We start from the raw sequence: 17,952 nt of genomic DNA on the forward strand, positions 1-17,952 counted from the left end.
TGTAGAATTCTTACTGAGTCATGCCAAATTTATCCCGTCACTTGTCCTATATTAATACATCTGCACACATCAGCACCATTTTCACTGTCCTTATTCGTCTTCACTTCCATTGACATCCATACATCTACTTTATTATATTTTTCCATCACCCAGACTACAGATGGTCAGAAGTTACGGTCTCTGCGGAACAGTGAGGTGTTAAACTTAATGGCAAAGGAAGAGTTAAAGCTCATCGCTAAATGCTCTGCAAAGCTTGTTGTACTGGAAACATAAAAACCCCTGCAGGTTTTTTTATTTTTTTATTTTTTTTTTACAGCTGAAGAGCCATTCACTTGGCTTTTTATGACTTAATTAAATTAATGAGTCACATAATGATGCACCATATCTGTGTATCAAACTGCACAAATTAAAAAAAGCCATATCAAGCGGCATCTCATTTCCCTGTTTAACAATGTTAAACACACACTTAGGGCGAACGAGTGTAAATGAGCTTGCAACAGCGATAGAAATTCTGATTAGTGTTTTAGGGCAAACCTTTCCGCTGTCTTTTCTAAGAAAATGATAATCTAGCAATATAAAGCAACGCGGCATATTAACCGCACATTTCCAGCTGCTTGTATATGAGTACCGTTAACCATTCTTGTCTGTCACTGAAATATTTCCAAGGATTAAATACCCTTTTAATACTTCATCTCCATCTCAAAGAAGACAAGTGTTCAGACTGAGAATGTCTGGTTTCATTGTAAATGGAACTTGTCTCATACTGTAGATCATGTGCAATGAAGCGATATGTTCTCTCCTTGACTTCAAATGCGCACGCGCCAGAAGCTGCCAGGAAGGGGTCGTGACTCATCTCCTGCAGAATAAAACTTTGTTTCTGCCAAAAGCAGCGATGGATGGCACTAGGGTCACCAACAGATGTGATCCCCTAAACTTAGCAGCATAAGGACATACTGCTGGTTTAATGGCCCCAAACATTCTGTTCCTGGACACTTCTTAAGAACTACAGCTGACAAAGGACAGTGTTTCTTAACATGCACTTACCACTTATACACCATGAAGTCTCTGCCCGCGACTTCATCTGCGTGTTGTTGGCATCGATGGTCCTCCTATATTCAGCAAATTGCTGCCATTGATCGTTCGCCTGCTCCGGCATTTCAGCAGCTCTCAAGATATCCAGCAGCTGAATTCGTTCCTCGTGCCGTACCTGTGATTGTTTCGGCATCTGAGCAGCTGGCTGGGATGCCATATAATGAGTGCGTTGTTGGCATTGATGCACCGACTGCTCCGGCATTTCATAGCTCTCAAGCTGACCTGCCGCTGAACTTGTTCCTTGAACCATGCCTCTGATTTGTCCTGGCATCTCAGCAGCTCACTGGGACGCCATATGAATGTGTTATTGGCGTCGATGAGCCCCTGAGCTCCACTGGAGGAGAAACCTGTGACTTCTGGTTACCTTCATAGCTCTTATTGTTTTAGAACTTTGTGACAAATTAGATTTTCTTTCCCCCATGTTTAAAATTGGCAATTGCCAATTTGGATTAAAGAGGTTTGTGAGAACACTGCTAGAGCAGATCAGATAATATGCAAATGCATGTACATAATGGACTCAATGTTAGCTGTATGTTTACATAAACATATAAAGGCATGTCTGTTATCAGCAAAGTACAATTAGTGAGATAAACTGCTGCAAGAGCAGTTTAATATAGTATGTGAACATAAATTCATAACAGTCGTGAAGCAATGACATTTACCGGGATAAAAATCATAAAATATCACAATCCTGAAATACCTGTATAAATTACTAAAAAGGTTGCTGCTTTACCACCACTTCACTGGGCATCTTTCTGCTGTTTACGTATGGAATCCTACTAATATTATAAATGTGAAAGTTTGTATGTTTGGTTGTAAGTTTTTTATGTTTGGATGTATGTTTGTTCCTCAATCACGCAAAAACGGCTAAACGGAATTGGATTAAATTTGGCACATAGATAGTTTTTAACCTCAATTAACACATAGGCTACCTATGTGTTCTCCACCGGTGTTAGAGACAAAAAAAAGACACAACAAGTACAAGTTTTCATAATTCCCCCCCCCCCCCCCAGTGTATCTATTTTTTTTTCTTTTTTTTATATTTATACATCACAAATAACCCCATATGGAAAGTGTAAAGCCATGCCATGAAATGTTCTGCTTACCATATTAAATAATACAGCATTTAATATTCATTAAAAAATCATCCTGTAAAAATTTCAATAAATATATATATTTTTCTTTTCATTTTCTACACAAATAGTAAACTCTTCTGCTATAAAAAAAAGTCACTTGGCACACTTGAAATAAAAAGTCTAATCATCAGTCTTTGCCACCTTAGAACGACATCCAACTTTCCTTGACATCTTGCGAATTCTCGTTCATGCAAAGCTTGCATGAGATGCATTGCTGGGGTGTCCAGGCTTGTCTAGGAAAACCTTGGATCATAAATTTCAGCTTGTGTGTCTGCATAGATGTATTTCTTCACATCAGAAGGTCATGGTTTAATTTTCCACAGCTAGGGATAGGTAGAGTTGGGGAAAAAAGCAATTTTAGCCGACCATGCTATATGAGATGGCTCTGACACAATTCTACAATATGACATAAGGCTCCAAATATAAATATAAAGTGTTCAAATATATTTTTCGTTGAAAATGAATAAAGTTTCAACTGTATCATCAGTGGTGTAACTACCGCAGAAGCAGTGGAGGCAGCTGCCACAGGGCCCAGGCCATTAGGGGGCCCGGTGACGGCCGCTACCGCTGCCTTTTTTTTTTTTTAATAGGCTGTTACAGGCCCTATTTACTTGGATCGGTAAGTGACACCACGGGCCCACAAATACTATCATTATACTTGGGGGTCTTTGCAGACCCCCGAGTATAATGATCGGCGGACGGGGAGAGGTAAGAAACATAAAAAACACTGTTATTTACCTCTCCACGATCCTGCCAGGCCTCCATCCCACTTGTCTGACGTCTCTGACGTTATATGAACCCGGCCTGCTTCCCGGGTCATGTGACGTCCAACATCATAGAAGAAGGTCGGCAGCGGAGAAGACAGCGTAGGAGCCGGGGACAGGTAAAAAAAACCAGTAATTTTTTATGTTTTTATTCCCCCGGGTCTCCGATTATTATACTCTGGGGTCTGAAAAGACACCAGAGTATAATAATTGTTTATGGGTGTCCACAGTGGGGCATAATACTGTGTGCAGGAGCCACTATGGGGTATAATACTGTGTGCAGGGGCCACTATGGGGCATAATACTGTGTGCAGGGGACACTATGGGGGATAATACTGTGTGCAGGGGCCACTAATGGACATAATAATGTGTGCAGGGGACACTATGGGGGATAATACTGTGTGCAGGGGCCACTAAGGGACATAATACTGTGTGCAGGGGCCACTAATGGACTGTGTGCAGGGGACACTATGGGGGATAATACTGTGTGCAGGGGCCACTAAGGGACATAATACTGTGTACAGGGGCCACTAAGGGACATAATACTGTGTGCAGGGGCCACTAAAGGACATAATACTGTGTGCATGGGGCCACTAATGAACATAATACTGTGTGCAGGGGCCACTAATGAACATAATACTGTGTGCAGGGGCCACTAAGGGACATAATACTGTGTGCAGGGGTCACTAATGAACATAATACTGTGTGCAGGGGTCACTAATGGACATAATACTGTGTGCAGGGGTCACTAATGGACATAATACTGTGTGCAGGGGTCACTAATGGACACAATACTGTGTGCAGGAGCCACTAAGGGACATAATACTGTGTGCAGGAGCCACTAAGGGACATAATACTGTGTGCAGGGGTCACTAATGGACATAATACTGTGTGCAGGGGTCACTAATGAACATAATACTGTGTGCAGGGGTCACTAATGGACATAATACTGTGTGCAGGGGTCACTAATGGACATAATACTGTGTGCAGGGGTCACTAATGGACACAATACTGTGTGCAGGAGCCACTAAGGGACATAATACTGTGTGCAGGGGCCACTAATGGACTAATCCGTAGCACTACAGCGCTGTGGGTAGAACTGCTGCGTGTACGCATTGGGGTTCTTTCCACAGCGCTTTTAAGAGAAAGTTCACAGAGTTTTCCTCTGCGGACTTTCTCTTAACATTATATCTACGGGAAAGCCACCGGTGTTTCTGTACATATAATTGACATGCTGCGATTTGCAAAGTTGCAACAGCAAATGCAAATCGCAGCATGTCCGCGCTGCGATCTTTTCCGCAAAGTGGGGATGGGATTCGCATGAATCCCATCCACTTTGCCTGCACTGTACAACGCCATGATTTTTCCCGCAGTGTCTCCGCTGTGGGCAAATCATGGCGTTTCCGGTCCGTGGGGCCCCGGCTTAAAGTTGTTTTCTAGGACTCTTAAATCGATAACTTATCCTTAGGACCCCTGCAGATCAGCTGTTTGAAGAGGCAGAAGCCCCACCTCACCACTGTTTCTGTTTCACAGGCCATGTGCAACATTCATCAGTCACATAGTCTGATCGCAACTGAATTGCAGCTGAATGAGCTGAGCTGCAATATTAAGCACAGCCACTGTACAAATGTAAGTACTGAAGAGGCTGCAGGCACCCAAACACTGCTGCCTCTTCAAATGGATAGTCAACTGGGGGGATGGTTGGTTGTCAGACCCCACCTATCTTTGATGACCTATTCTAAGGCTAGGTAATCAATTAACAAGTCCAGAAAAACTGTTCATTCACTCTCCCAAGTCTGTTCTGTCTGTTCATTCACTCCCTGATAAAATCTGCAGAAAAGAGTTTCTTTAGCTTCAGGTTACAAACTGTCCATAGAAGTCTATGGAGAAGGTGACTACCAGCTAAGACGTCTCATAAACAAGGTAGACCAAGAAGAGGAGATCCTCTCCCTCTGTTTATAACGCAGTCTCAGAAGTAGCAGCATGAATGTCATTATACAGCAATATTGAGCAGTATTGATGTGAATCCAGCGCTAGACATACAGTAAGATATACAGTAGACGTTCAGAACTCACAGCAGCCATTGTATGTGTTCCTCTGCTCTGCTCTCACTCTACAGCTGATTCCTACTTCCCCCTACCCTTCAAAAGACCCCTATGGACTGCATATACCGTAATCTGATTCCCCAGTGAAACTGAACAAATAATCTGCTCTAGATGAATCTCATTGAGCCCGAGAGTAGGTGTGAAAAATAAGAAGTTGGGAGGGGGGCAATGAGTCTGATATGTGGGAAAAGAAGTGTTTGTCTCTGATAAGGTATTGTCGATTTATGGAATGTTTCTAGTTGGAGGTGAACATTAAAGTGAGTCTGTCAGTAGTAAATTTGTTATCCTAATCCTAGAATCTTGTAGAGGTGATTCTACAGTTTCCAAATATACCTCTGTATTTCAGCTTTGGAGCCCCGTTTTCATTTACATTGCTGTTTTATTAATATGCAAATGAGGGTGAAATTGGTTTGGGGGTTGTGTTAGTATACTTGGGGTTTTATCCGAGCTCTACATTCGAAAACAAAGCACTTTCCCACAGTTATATATGAAATTAAATGTCAATTTCCATTAAAATGGGGCTCTAAAGCTTATTGATAGAAAAATATTTAGAAACTGTAAAATCCCCGCTATAAGGTATTGGGATTAGCATTAGAATTTACTGCTGACAGACTCCCTTTAATTCTAAATGTCCATAAAACATTTCATATTTCTTATTACCATAAATATTAGATGACATATTATGTATTCCATGCTCATTCCACGAGACCTATATACCGTACTCACTCGAATGTTGAATCCCAGGAGGTCGCTCACAACACCCGACACTGCAGAAAGAATGACCACGCGACTAATATTGTAGATCAGAGGGTTCATTGCAAGTCCATAGAGTCTGAAAGGGGTATCAATTTCCTGAAAAGCAGCAGAAAGTATCGATACTAGGTTTAGCGGTTGGTTAATAAAGAATAGCGTTTGCAACATTTTGCCAGTCTCTGACAATATTTTGCTATAATCAGCATGTAGACGCCACAGACCTCTGTACAGAATGTACCCAAATGAAGCCATTTCCACTTCACATAAACTCAGAATGTAATTTATTGGTGTAGAAAAACCTTGGCAGGAAGCCACGTTTCATCCAGTCTACAAGAAAATTACTGAATCAACTCCATGTTTGAAGCGCTGTATTATGAATATTGTATTTTAATACATTGTTTGGCACGAAATAATCCGGCTATTTAATTATAAACTATATTGTCTTAAAGAGCAAGCTCACTATAAATAGCATCAATGTATTAATATGGTGTTTGTGACAATGGAAATGATGTGTGCTGCATAACAATGTGCAAATATTAGGGACGTATTCACCCTTAATGGCTGGAACTAGATTGCCTGATGTTCTGGGTGCAGGTGCCTGTAGATGCGGACTCCTTAAGTGAGTACTGTATAAATCTGTAATCATTTGGCAGACTACCTGTGTCTTGTATGAGTTTGGATCAGCGGACCATTTTCTGTCCAGAAAAGGAAACCACATTTATTTCTGCTTTACTAGAATGGGGATTTTATTGTAGCTTTGGGCATTCATAATGGATCAGGAAAACTACAGCAATGCCCCCTTCTGGTACTAAAGTGTATATGTAACAGTAGAAAGCAAGTTTACTTATAGGAAACACAAGAACATTCGTCCGACACTTCAATAAGTGTAATGACAGGGTGGCTGTTTCACTATTTCCAGATTGTATGGTTAAAGGTTATATTTAATTGTATTTTTTAAAAATTTTTGCATGAGAAAATATAAGCAATTGAAAGCATATAATGTACAATCATAGAAACTATGAGAGACACAGAAAACACCTTTAGGCCCGGGCCCCACGGGACGTAGATGCCGCGATTTGAAAAATCGCGGCGTTTTACAGTGCAAGCAAAGGGATGGGATTCATGGGCATCCCATGCCCACTTTGCGGAAAAAACACAGTGCGGAAACGCTGCGATTTGCAAAGCTGTTGCGACTTTTCAAATCGCAGAATGTCAATTATATCTACAGAAACACCGGCGACTTTCCCATAGATATAATGGGAAGAGAAAATATGCAAACTCTGTGAACTTTCTCTTCAAAGTGCTGCGGAAAGAACCGCAATGCGATCATGCAGCGCTGCGACTACGGCCCGTGGGGTCTTAGCCATAGGGAGTATTTTTGGACTAAGATTAGCACAGGGACTTGGTGAGCTCAGGGTGTGAGTATCATTTGTATACCGTATTTTGCGGACTATAAGGCGCACCGGACTATAAGGCGTATTATCCATGAGCGCCTTATAGTCCTGCCTAGGTCCATATATAAGGCGCACTGGACTATAAGGCGCACCGAACTGTAAGGCACAGCGCTGTCAGGTGCGTCTTATATGTGATTGAAAGCGGCGGCCGGCAGACTTTGCCGGCGGCCGCTTAACCCCCCGCGTGCCAGCCGCTTCTATTCATTTCAATGGCACGCTTCCATTGAAATGAATGGAAGCGCTCGGCACGCGAGGAGTTAAAGGGATTCTACCATTAAAAGAACTTCTTCCTTCTTGATCACGTCGGAATAGTCTCCTACCTTTTTACCATAGCCAGCGCCGCCTTCTTCCGCAGCTCCGTCTCTGTCTTCTTTGGGCCTCATGGATGACGCATGCGTAGTCCGCTCTAACAGGCTCTCGCAGCCAGAGCCGACTGCACATGCGTCATCCATGAGGCCCAAAGAAGACGACACGGAAGACGCGAACACAGCTCAGGGAGAAGGCGGCGCTGGCTATGGAAAAGGTAAGAGACGAATAGCCTTTTTAAGGCTATTCCGACGTGGTCAGGGGGAAGAAGTTCTTTTAATGGTAGAATCTAGAGATGAACGAATACTATTTGAATAGCGCGCTCCCATTGCAATGTATGTGAGTGGCATGGAGACTTTGCCGGCTGCCGCCGCTTATCTCCTCCCGTGCCGCCGCTTCAAGCCTTATATAAGGCGCACCGGACTATAAGGCGCACTTTCGATTTCTGAGGAAATCGAAGTATTTTATGTGCGCCTTATAGTCCGGAAAATACGGTAAGTTGTAAGCATAACACATGTGACCATTTGTGTATACAGCGACAATGCAGACCTATGTGTCACCGTGACTGCAGACTACAAACCCACCCTATGTAGTCTAGTCTTGTAGCCATGTTTAACCCCTTTCCATTTGGCCTGTCATCTACTGTCTGTAGGTTAGAAAGATGACAGGAACACATGACTGTAGGATCTGATTATATAGGGTCCGTGAAGATACATCTGCCTGTGTATGAGCTGTATACAAAAACTGTATAATATATTTAATATAGACGTGACTGGAGATTAGGTTTTTTTAGATGCATTGGATATGTATATGTAACTGAAGTTAATGCACATTGCAATGTTATTGAGGTGAATACAGTATACTGGGGTGAGGGTCTAATAGACACTTTATAAGACTATGTCATTTATGGAAGCAATTCACAGACATTATTTGGCATTGATCCAGTTATTGTTTGAATTTAATTGAATATTTTATTTATTAGGCCAAGAAGGAGAAGTGAAACAGTTAAATGTGCATCTGAGACTTACTTTGGTCATTTTACACTGCACTGGAGAACAAGTGGTTTGAGAATAAATTTTAGAAACTATACTCCTCCAGGAGTTTCTCAATGGGTATATGTATCATTTTGAGCCCAGGGCTGATTCCCAAATATCAAAATGTAAAGTTTAAAATTTAAATTTCTAAGGAAATATACAATATGACATCTTATGCTCACTTTATACCAACAGAAATACACAGTCAGAGTTGTTTTAACCACTTCCGGACCGCCCATAGACTATATACGTCTAGGAAGTGGTTTCCTAGTTCTGACAGGACGTACCAGTACGTCCAGTCACAACACAGCAGCTGCACGGAGATCGTGCAGCTACTGAAGCTGGGAGCCGGCTGTAACTTCAGCCGGAGCTCCCACAGAGACGGCAGAGAAGATTTATTACCTCCCCTGCCATCTCGATCGCTGTGTATACAGTGCTCAATGAGCGCTGTATACACGACTATGGATGCTGCCATGATTCGGCCGCCCTCTGACCTGGCGGTCAAGTGATCTGCCAGGAGCAGAGTCTTGCAAGAGCTGCTGGGTCCTACAGGACCCAGATCAGCTCTGTGTACTGTGTATACAGCGTACAGGAGGCTGTATTCCTCGTGAGGCTAAATGTAGCAGCCTCAGTTATAGGAGAAATCAGCCTCCAGTACAAAAAAAAAAAAGTGATCAGATGTCCCCAAAGGTTTCTTATCACCTTATGGGGACACAATCTGAAAAAAAAAAAAACTATAATAAAAAAAAGTTTTAAAAAAATGTAAATAAAATAATTAAAAAATAAAATAAAAAATACACTAATAAAACGCCATTATTAAAGGATATAGCCCCATCCCCGAAGACACCATACAAAATATAAATTACTGTAACGGAGAGGAAAAACTATATTGTAAAGTTTTTTAGTGACATTTTGTGTTATTAGATAAAACAAAATAATAAACCAGACACAATTAATATTAATATTAATAATAACCAGACACAATTTCCCTCCTATTTTGTTTATATTTTCCCAGATATAAAAAAAAATTTAAACACATTTGAAAATAAAAACAACATAAAAATTAAGCCCTATGTGTCCCCGAAAAAAGACGCAAAAATTAGTTGACGGGAAAAATGTTACAGACCTCAAAACCGCACATACAAAATAAACCTAAAATGTTTGGTCCTGGACCACAAATTAGCCCGGTACTGAAGTGGTTAATGCATTAGAGGGCCCTGTGTATTTTTATTTAAAATCTGATTTTTATTGAGAAAAGAAAACAGATAAAAATTTTACATGATATAAAACAGTAACAAACATAGGGAAAACTAGGAAGGGTCTAAACAGCAGAGTGATTCATATAGAGTCAATACTCCGGAATGCAACCCAAATGCAGAGGCACCACAAACATAATCAAGTAAATAAAGACCAAAAGGGCAAATACACAAATGAGTCGTAAAAATCAAGTCTGCAGCAGGACAGGAAGAACAAAGAGGGGAGGAAGCTCGGTGAGGAAGACAAGAGGGAAACATAGGAAGGAAGACACAGAGACAAGATAGAAATAGAAGAGAACAGAAGAAACAAACATAATCAAAAACAATATATCTGAGTACAATGCCGAGGATATATGGAATACAACAAAAAATAGAAAATGAAGCCACCTGGAGTGACGGAACAGTTAAGAAGTAGTGAACTAAGGGGTCGCCGCAGTATTAACCTGAGGCCGCAAGGAGGAAGCCATCTTACTAGTCTCCATATACGAGATCCAAAGGGACCACTGGGCACGAAATTTGGCGTAAGTATGATTTTTATTGGCCAGCATACGTTCAAAGGTACATGCAAAATCAACATGATGGAGTAATTCAGCTATGTTTAAGCAAAGAGCGGACTTCCACTGACGAGCGATCATAGTCCGACCTGCTAACACAATCTGCCCCAGAACAACCCGCATTCCCAGGGGGAAACTATCAGCATCTAGAAAGCATAGGGCAAGACCAGAGGAAGGACGTATATCAAGACCGGCTATGGTGGACATGAAATGAAATACAGCTGTCCAAAAGGCTAGAATCGGAGGACACTCCCACCACAAATGTATGAAGGAAACTATGTGACCGCAACCCCGCCAGCAAAGTTTCGAACAGGAGGGATCCATATGCGCCAGTTGGCTTGGGGTCCTATACCAGCGCAGCATTATTTTCAAGGCCATTGCCCAATGAGACGCCCCCTTAGAAACACGTTTAACAAACCCAGTCGCATCATACCAATACGACAGAGTAATGGTTCTGGCAAGATCTGTCTCCCAACGGAGCAGGTGAAGAGGCTTAACCCGCTCTGCGGGAACAGAGAGAAAGTTATAAAACGCAGACAAGAAGGCCCTGTGTAAACTCTTTGAAAGTAAGCCAACCCCCCCCTTCCATAATTTAATTTCCCCTGCCCCCTCACCAATGTTACACAAAGACAAAAAAAAAAGAATACTCACCTAGCGTCATTCCCATACAGTAGACCTGCAGGCTCCGGCTGTAATGATGTCTGTGGTTTGCCGCTTATTGCGGTTCCCTGCTGCAGACATCATCAGCCAAAGGCTGAATAATGGAGCACCTAAGTGATAGGTACAGGCTTTGCTATTGTATACAACCTGAATACCCTGCCTGTCACCAGGAACAGTGGGACAGCACCCAAAATGTGGGACAGTCCTGCTTGATCCTTGAAAGCTGAGGGGGCCAAAGCAAAAATCGTGCCCGGGCCGGTGCTGCTGCACCGTTGGTTGCTCTCCCTTGGTTAACACGGCCCTTTACATCATCCTGAAACGTTTAAATGGGTTATCATAGGCTTAGAAGGGAAGTAGTGCTGTGCTTTTTGGCTATTGATTTACAGATATAGGGGGACTGTTTTCACAGCCCTGAAGATGTCAGTTGAACTTCCCAATAAGTACAGTTTGGAAACTGAACTCAAGTATTGCATTCATTTATATTCCAGAAATGAATGCACATTAATAGCAATTTTCCAAAAATACACCATATCAGTGTTCAATATGTTGACACAGGCTGGTAACTACACCAAACACACCAAACTACACCAAATTCCACTAACTCCTAGGTTGCCAAGGAAGTAGAGAAGGGGGGAGAGGGAATTCTGGTGCACCTTCCCTCCTAAACTCTAAACCTGAGTTGTATCCTGGCAGAGTCCTAGGCAGGATTTGTCAGGTGAGAAGGCGGTTCAGGGGGTGGTGACAGAGTGTATCATATTGCGTGCGTTGAGGGGAGCAAGTGCATCTGCGGGACATTTATCATAGAGGGGCTGGAAATCATAATCAAGTCCCCTTTACTGGTCCACACACAGTATAATGCTCCCTTTATTCACTCCTACAAGTATACTGTCCCATTTTTCATCCACCTCACAGTATATTGCCCTATTTATTGGCTCTAACACAGTATATGACTCCATTGCTGGTCGCCAGACAGTGGACTGGCCCCCACACAGTAACTAATTGGTTACAATGCCACTACATTCCTGAAACAGCATTTAGGAGAGTTGTGTTGGCCAGGGTCATCAAAGGAGCAATTTAAACCATCAAAGTGATATTGTCAACACTGTCACAAGTAGGGGACACAAAGAGGACATATGGAAGTAAAAACAGAAAGGTGATCAGAGCAGTGCATAAAGACTTCAGGGTGATGGTGAGGGACTGCAAACTTTCATCCAAGACTATGGTGAAGAGCAAGCTGGCCAGGAAGGATATGATGGCAATACAGTATGGTCAGGTATGAAAACCATGGCCATATTTAAAACTGCTGTGAGTATGGTTTTGGGAGTAAAAGAAAATGCCTAGACACTATTAGGCCTGAGCTGCTAGCAAACAAACTATGTTAGATGTCAGTCGCTGAATTCCTTTTAACCTGGGTTGATGACTGCCTCACTGGTTAGCGGTGTAGCAGCACCACAGGGCAGTCTTGGCGCAATTACTCTTTACTGTCCTTGCTTCTTGCTGAGGTTTTTTGATGACTCAGTGATTTTTCGGTGCCTACTGTAAATAATGATGATGACCAGATTGGAGGAAGGCAGTAGGGACATTCTCATCATGGTTTGGTGAGAACGGCCTCATCTTGAATGTGTTAAAAACTAAGGAGATGTCTACTGACTTTGGGAAGGCTAGTGGAGTCAACGTCTCTGTCTATATCGAGGGGTAGGATATGGAGAGGGTTAGGTCCTACAAATACCTAGGTGTACATCTGTATGACAAACTAGAGTGGAGGCTGAATGCAAACAAGCAGTATAAGGAAGGGACCAGTAGGCTGTTCTTCCTTCAGCAAATTCAGGCCTTTAACCCCTTAACGACCGGCCCATAGGGAATCTACGTCGGCACTTGCAGGTCCTTCCTGACTGCCCCATAGGAAAACTACGTCGGGCAGTCAGGGAAGGATTCCCTGTAAGTGCCGACATAATTGGATGGGATTTTAGCTGTATCTAACAGCTAAGACCCCATTCCATAACCCCCCATCAGAGGGGTCTCCGATCGGGGGGTTTTAACCCCTTCAGTTCCGTGATCAAACATGATCACGGAACTGAAGCGGTTCCGTGACGGCTGAATCGGCACCCCCCGCAGCGAGATCGAGGGGTGCCGATGTCTCTAACATGGAGCCTGGGGTCTGGCCAGTGACCCCAAGCTCCAAAAGACCCCCAATACCTGGTTGATCCTGCCGCTTTAAGAGGAAGTCAGACGCAGGCAGCCCCTGCGTCTGACTTCCTCCAGACGCTGCAAGACACTGACAGCTGTGTCCTGCAGCGTCTAATAGAGAATTAGTGATGCTTTTATCAAAGCATCACTAATCCAAGTGTCCTAAAGGGACACATGAAAAAGTAAGAGAAAAAAAGTGAAAAATCAATAAATAAAGTGTCTGATAAAAATGAATGAACTTATAAAGCCCCAAAATTCCCTTTTTTCTATAGAAAATGAATTATATTAAAAAAAAAACCTAAAAGTTAATAAAAACAATACATATTTGGTATCGTCGCGTCCGTAACAATCTGAACAATAAAACTGCAACAATATTTAATGTATACGGTCATCGTCGGAAAAGAAAAACTGAAAAAACCCGCCAGAAGTAGTGATTTTTCGCCATCTCACCTTACAAAATATGCTATAAAAAGTGATCAAAAAGTCATAATCACCGCACAACAGTACCAATAAAAAGCGCACATTGTCCCGCAAAAAATAAGCCCTCAACCAACACTGTCAACAAAAAAATTAAAAATGTTACGCCTCTCAGAAGATGGCGATACAAAAAACATTGATTTATGTCCCTAAATGTGTTTTTATTCTACAGAATTAGTATCGCATTAAAAAATAACATAAATGAGGTATCGCTGTAACCGTACCGACCCGCAGAATAAAGGTCACATGTTACTTATACTGTACGCTGCATGGCGAAAAATTTAAAAGGTAGAATGCAATGCAAGAATTGATTTTTCTTTAGAAAATCCAGCAAAAAAGAGTTAATTAAATGTATTCAATAAGTTGTAGGCACCCAAAAATGGTGTCATTACAAAATGCGTCTTATCCCGCAAACAACAAGCCCTTATATGGCCACGTCACCAGAAAAATAAAGAAAATATAGCATCTAGTAATGTGAAGACAAACAACCCCAAAATCGCCAAATCATTAGAACACAACTGGCTGCGGCAGGAAGGGAATATATAAGCTGTGCGAGCGAATATCAGGGGACACCCCAGATTTACAGCTTATAAGCGAAAAGACACCAGAAGTGACCCCAAAGTGACCCCCAGAGTGACTCCCCCAATCATAGGAGCTACTGGGACATAGTAGGGAATTTGGTGTTTGCAATGTCCTCCGCACAGCTTATATATTCCCTCTTCGCCATCCGCTGTGCAGTCACGTCCGGGATACTAATACTCACTACACCCCCTGAGAAATTCTTTGAGGGGTGCAGTTTTCAAAATGGGGTCACTCCTTTGGGGAATCCAATTTTCTGGTACCTTACAGGCTCTACAAACATGACATGGCGTCCAGATACCAAACATCTGAATCTGTACTCCAAAAGCCGCATCGCGCTCCTTCCCTTCTGCGCCCTGCTGTGTACCCCAACTGCAGATTATGCCCCATGTATGCCACATGTATGACACTGATGTACCCGGGATAACGTACGTAATGTCATATGTGGGTATATACTGATATTAGGGCACAGCCGGACACAGAAGGGAAGAACGGTTATTGGGTTTTTGGAGCACAGACGGTTTGGTTTTTGGATGCCATGACACTTTTGCAGAGCTGAAGCGCCAGTAAAGTGGAATCCCCTGATATGTGACCTTATTTTGGAAACTACACCCCTGAAGGATTTATCCAGGGGTACAAAGAGCATTTTAACCCCCAAATGTTGCTATAACTTATTATCCATAAATGAATACGCAGATGATTGTGAAAGGTGAAAATGACCATTTTTCCAGGAATCTGTCATTTCAGTGCATAATATGTTGTGCCCACCTTGTATCAGAGATGAACGCTCTAAAAGCTGTTGTGCCCGGGATACCCGCTTACCAGTGTTTGGAGTGTCTCTGCTGACATAAGTCGGGCACAACATATCAGATACTGAAATGGCGAATCTCTGGAAAACTTCATTTTTAACTTCTCATTATCAGCCGCAATTTCATTTCTGGAAACCAAATAAATGCAACACTCAAGGGTTAAAAATGCTCGCTATACCACTTGATAAATCCCATCTGTGGGCTAGTGTCCAAAATGGGGTGACATGTCTGCGGATTCCACTTTATTGGCAATTCAGGGGCTTTGCAAAAGTGACGTCCAAAAACCAAACTGTGCTCCAAAAACCAAAATAGCGCTCCTTCCCTTCTGTGCCCGGCTGTGCCCAAACAGCCGATTCTACCCACACATGGCATTAAGTCCGTTATCCAGGGTACACCAGTGTCATACATGTGGGCATACACCGCCATTTGGGTACACAGCAGGGCGCAGATGTGAAGGAGCAATATGTGCTTTTGGAGTGCAGATTTAGATTGTTGGTGTTTGGACACCATGTCATATTTGCCGAGACCCTAAAATTTCCCCTACAAAATGGGGTCACTTCTTGGCGAATTCCAGTTCACTGTCACCTCCAGGGCTCTGCAAAAACAACATGGCGCCCCAAAAGTCCCTCTAACTCTGTACCCCAATAGCTAAAAAGCGCAGTGCTCCTTCCCTTCTGCGCCCTGCTGTGTGCCCAAGCAGCAGTTTACACCCACATATATAATTTTCTGCCCCTCGGGATGGCCCCTTAATAGTTTTAGGAATGCAGATCTCTGACAACACAAAGTGGGTGCAACGTATTGGGCACCGAGATGGCAGATTTCTTTAAAAATTTCAATTTTCATTCTGTACATTAATTTTTGGGAAGCATTTTTAGGCTCAAAATGATAATACCCCTTGATACATTCCTTGATGGGTGTAGTTTTTAAAATGGGGTCACATCTGAGGACTTTCCATTGTATTGGTACTTTAGGGGCTCTGCAGATACGACATGGCCCCTGAAAACTATTCCAGTCACATCTGCCCTCCAAAAGCCAAATAGCGCTCTTCCCATTCTAAGGCCCACCATGTCCCCATACAGCAGATTATGGCCACATATGGGGTATTGCCGTGTTCAGGAGAAATTGTGTAACAAAATGTGGGGGGCTTTTTCTCATTTAACCCCTTGTGAAAATGAAAACTTTGGGGATAAAGGGACATTTTAGTAATTTTTAACCTACACATCCCAAGGTTAGTAAAATCTGTGAAACGGCTATAGGGTCAAAATGCTCACTGTACCCCTCAATGAATACCTTAAGGGGTCTAGTTTATAAAATGGGGTCATTAATGGGGGTTTTCAATTGTTTTGGTAACTCAAATCTTGTTTGAATGTGCAATGGGCCTGAAATATCTGCAAGCAAAATTTGTGTCTTGAAATCCAGTTGGTGCTCCCTTCTTTTTGGGCCCTGCCGTGCATCCGTACATAGGATTAAGGCCACAAAGTGTACATTTTTGAACACGGGAGAAATGGGGCCATCTATTTTGGGGTGTTTTTCTTCATTTTCATGCCTTGTGTGCAAAAAAACTGCCTTTAAAATGACTCTTTTGTGTAAAAAATATGAGAATTTTTTGTTTGACGCAAATTCTTTTAAAACCTATGGGGTCAAAATACTCACTATACCCCTCAATGAATACCTCAAGGGGTCTAGTTTATAAAATGGTGTCATTTATGGGGGTTTTCAATTATTTTGGTAACTCAAATCTTGTTTAAATGAGCAATGGGCCTGAAACATTTAGAAGCAAAAATTGTGTCTTGAAATCCAGTTGGTGCTCCCTTCTTTTTGGGCCCTACCGTGCGTCCGTACATAGGATTAAGGCCACAAAGTGTACATTTTTCGAACACAGGAGAAATGGGGTCATCTATTTGGGGATGTTTTTCTTCATTTTCATGTGTTATGTGCAAAAAAACTGCCTATAAAATGACACTTGTGTAAAAAATATGATTTTTTTTTTTTGTTTGACGCAAATTTTCTCAAAACTTATGGGGTCAAAGTACTCTCTATACCACTCAATGAATACCCTAAGGGGTCTAGTTTATAAAATGGGGTCATTTATGGGGGTTTTCAATTGCTTTGGTAACTCAAATCTTGTTTGAATGTGCAATGGGCCTAAAATATCTGCAAGCAAAATTTGTGTTTTGAAATCCAATTGGCCCTCCTTACCTCTTAGGCCCTACTATATGTGTGTACATAGGACTAAGGCCACAAAATGAACATATTTTAACACGGAAGAAGTGGGGTGATATATTTTGGGGTGTGTTTCTTCTTTTTGATGTGTTGTGTGCAAAAAAACTGGCTTTAAAATGACATATATTTGAAGAAAATGAAAATGTCATTTTTTTCATCATTTGTAATAATTTGTGCAAAACAATATTTATTTGATCAAAATACTCACTATACCCCTCAAAGAATACCTGAAGGGGTCTAGTTTTCCAAATTGGGTCATTTAATGCGAGGTTCTGTCATTATTCCACCAATTCCTGTCTGCAAAGATAGCTTGGTACAGGAAAAAATGACAAACTCAAAATTTCCAAAATTTGCTTATAAACTTGATAAACTTGTAAATTGTCTAAGTTACTTAAATATGCTAAAATTATTTCAAATATGCTTGAAACACAAAAGGAACATTTGGAAGTATATAACTACTAACTTTTTTGCCCTGTATTATTGTGTATATGTGAGATATTGCAGCTAAAAATGGAAAACATTGAAAAATTTTCAAAATTTTCAGCATTTGCGAGTTTTTAAAT

The 17,952-nt window shown here is 41.9% G+C and overlaps 1 protein-coding gene across 2 annotated transcripts in view; it reads right to left on the reverse strand.

Annotated features, from left to right (window-relative positions):
* Positions 1–2,175: 2,175 nt before the first annotated feature.
* Positions 2,176–17,952, reverse strand: part of PHTF1 (putative homeodomain transcription factor 1) — a 115,733-nt gene continuing 99,956 nt past the window's right edge. For both annotated transcript variants that reach the window (XM_075264085.1, XM_075264084.1), the window contains 2 exons: positions 5,824–5,949; positions 2,176–2,551 (listed from right to left, as the gene is read on the reverse strand). In XM_075264085.1, coding sequence (XP_075120186.1) covers positions 2,531–2,551; positions 5,824–5,949 — 147 coding nt within the window. In that variant the 3' untranslated portion in view covers positions 2,176–2,530. The remainder of the gene's footprint in view (positions 2,552–5,823; positions 5,950–17,952) is intronic.

Source organism: Leptodactylus fuscus, chromosome 2 (assembly GCF_031893055.1).
Source record: "Leptodactylus fuscus isolate aLepFus1 chromosome 2, aLepFus1.hap2, whole genome shotgun sequence".
NCBI lineage: Eukaryota > Metazoa > Chordata > Amphibia > Anura > Leptodactylidae > Leptodactylus > Leptodactylus fuscus.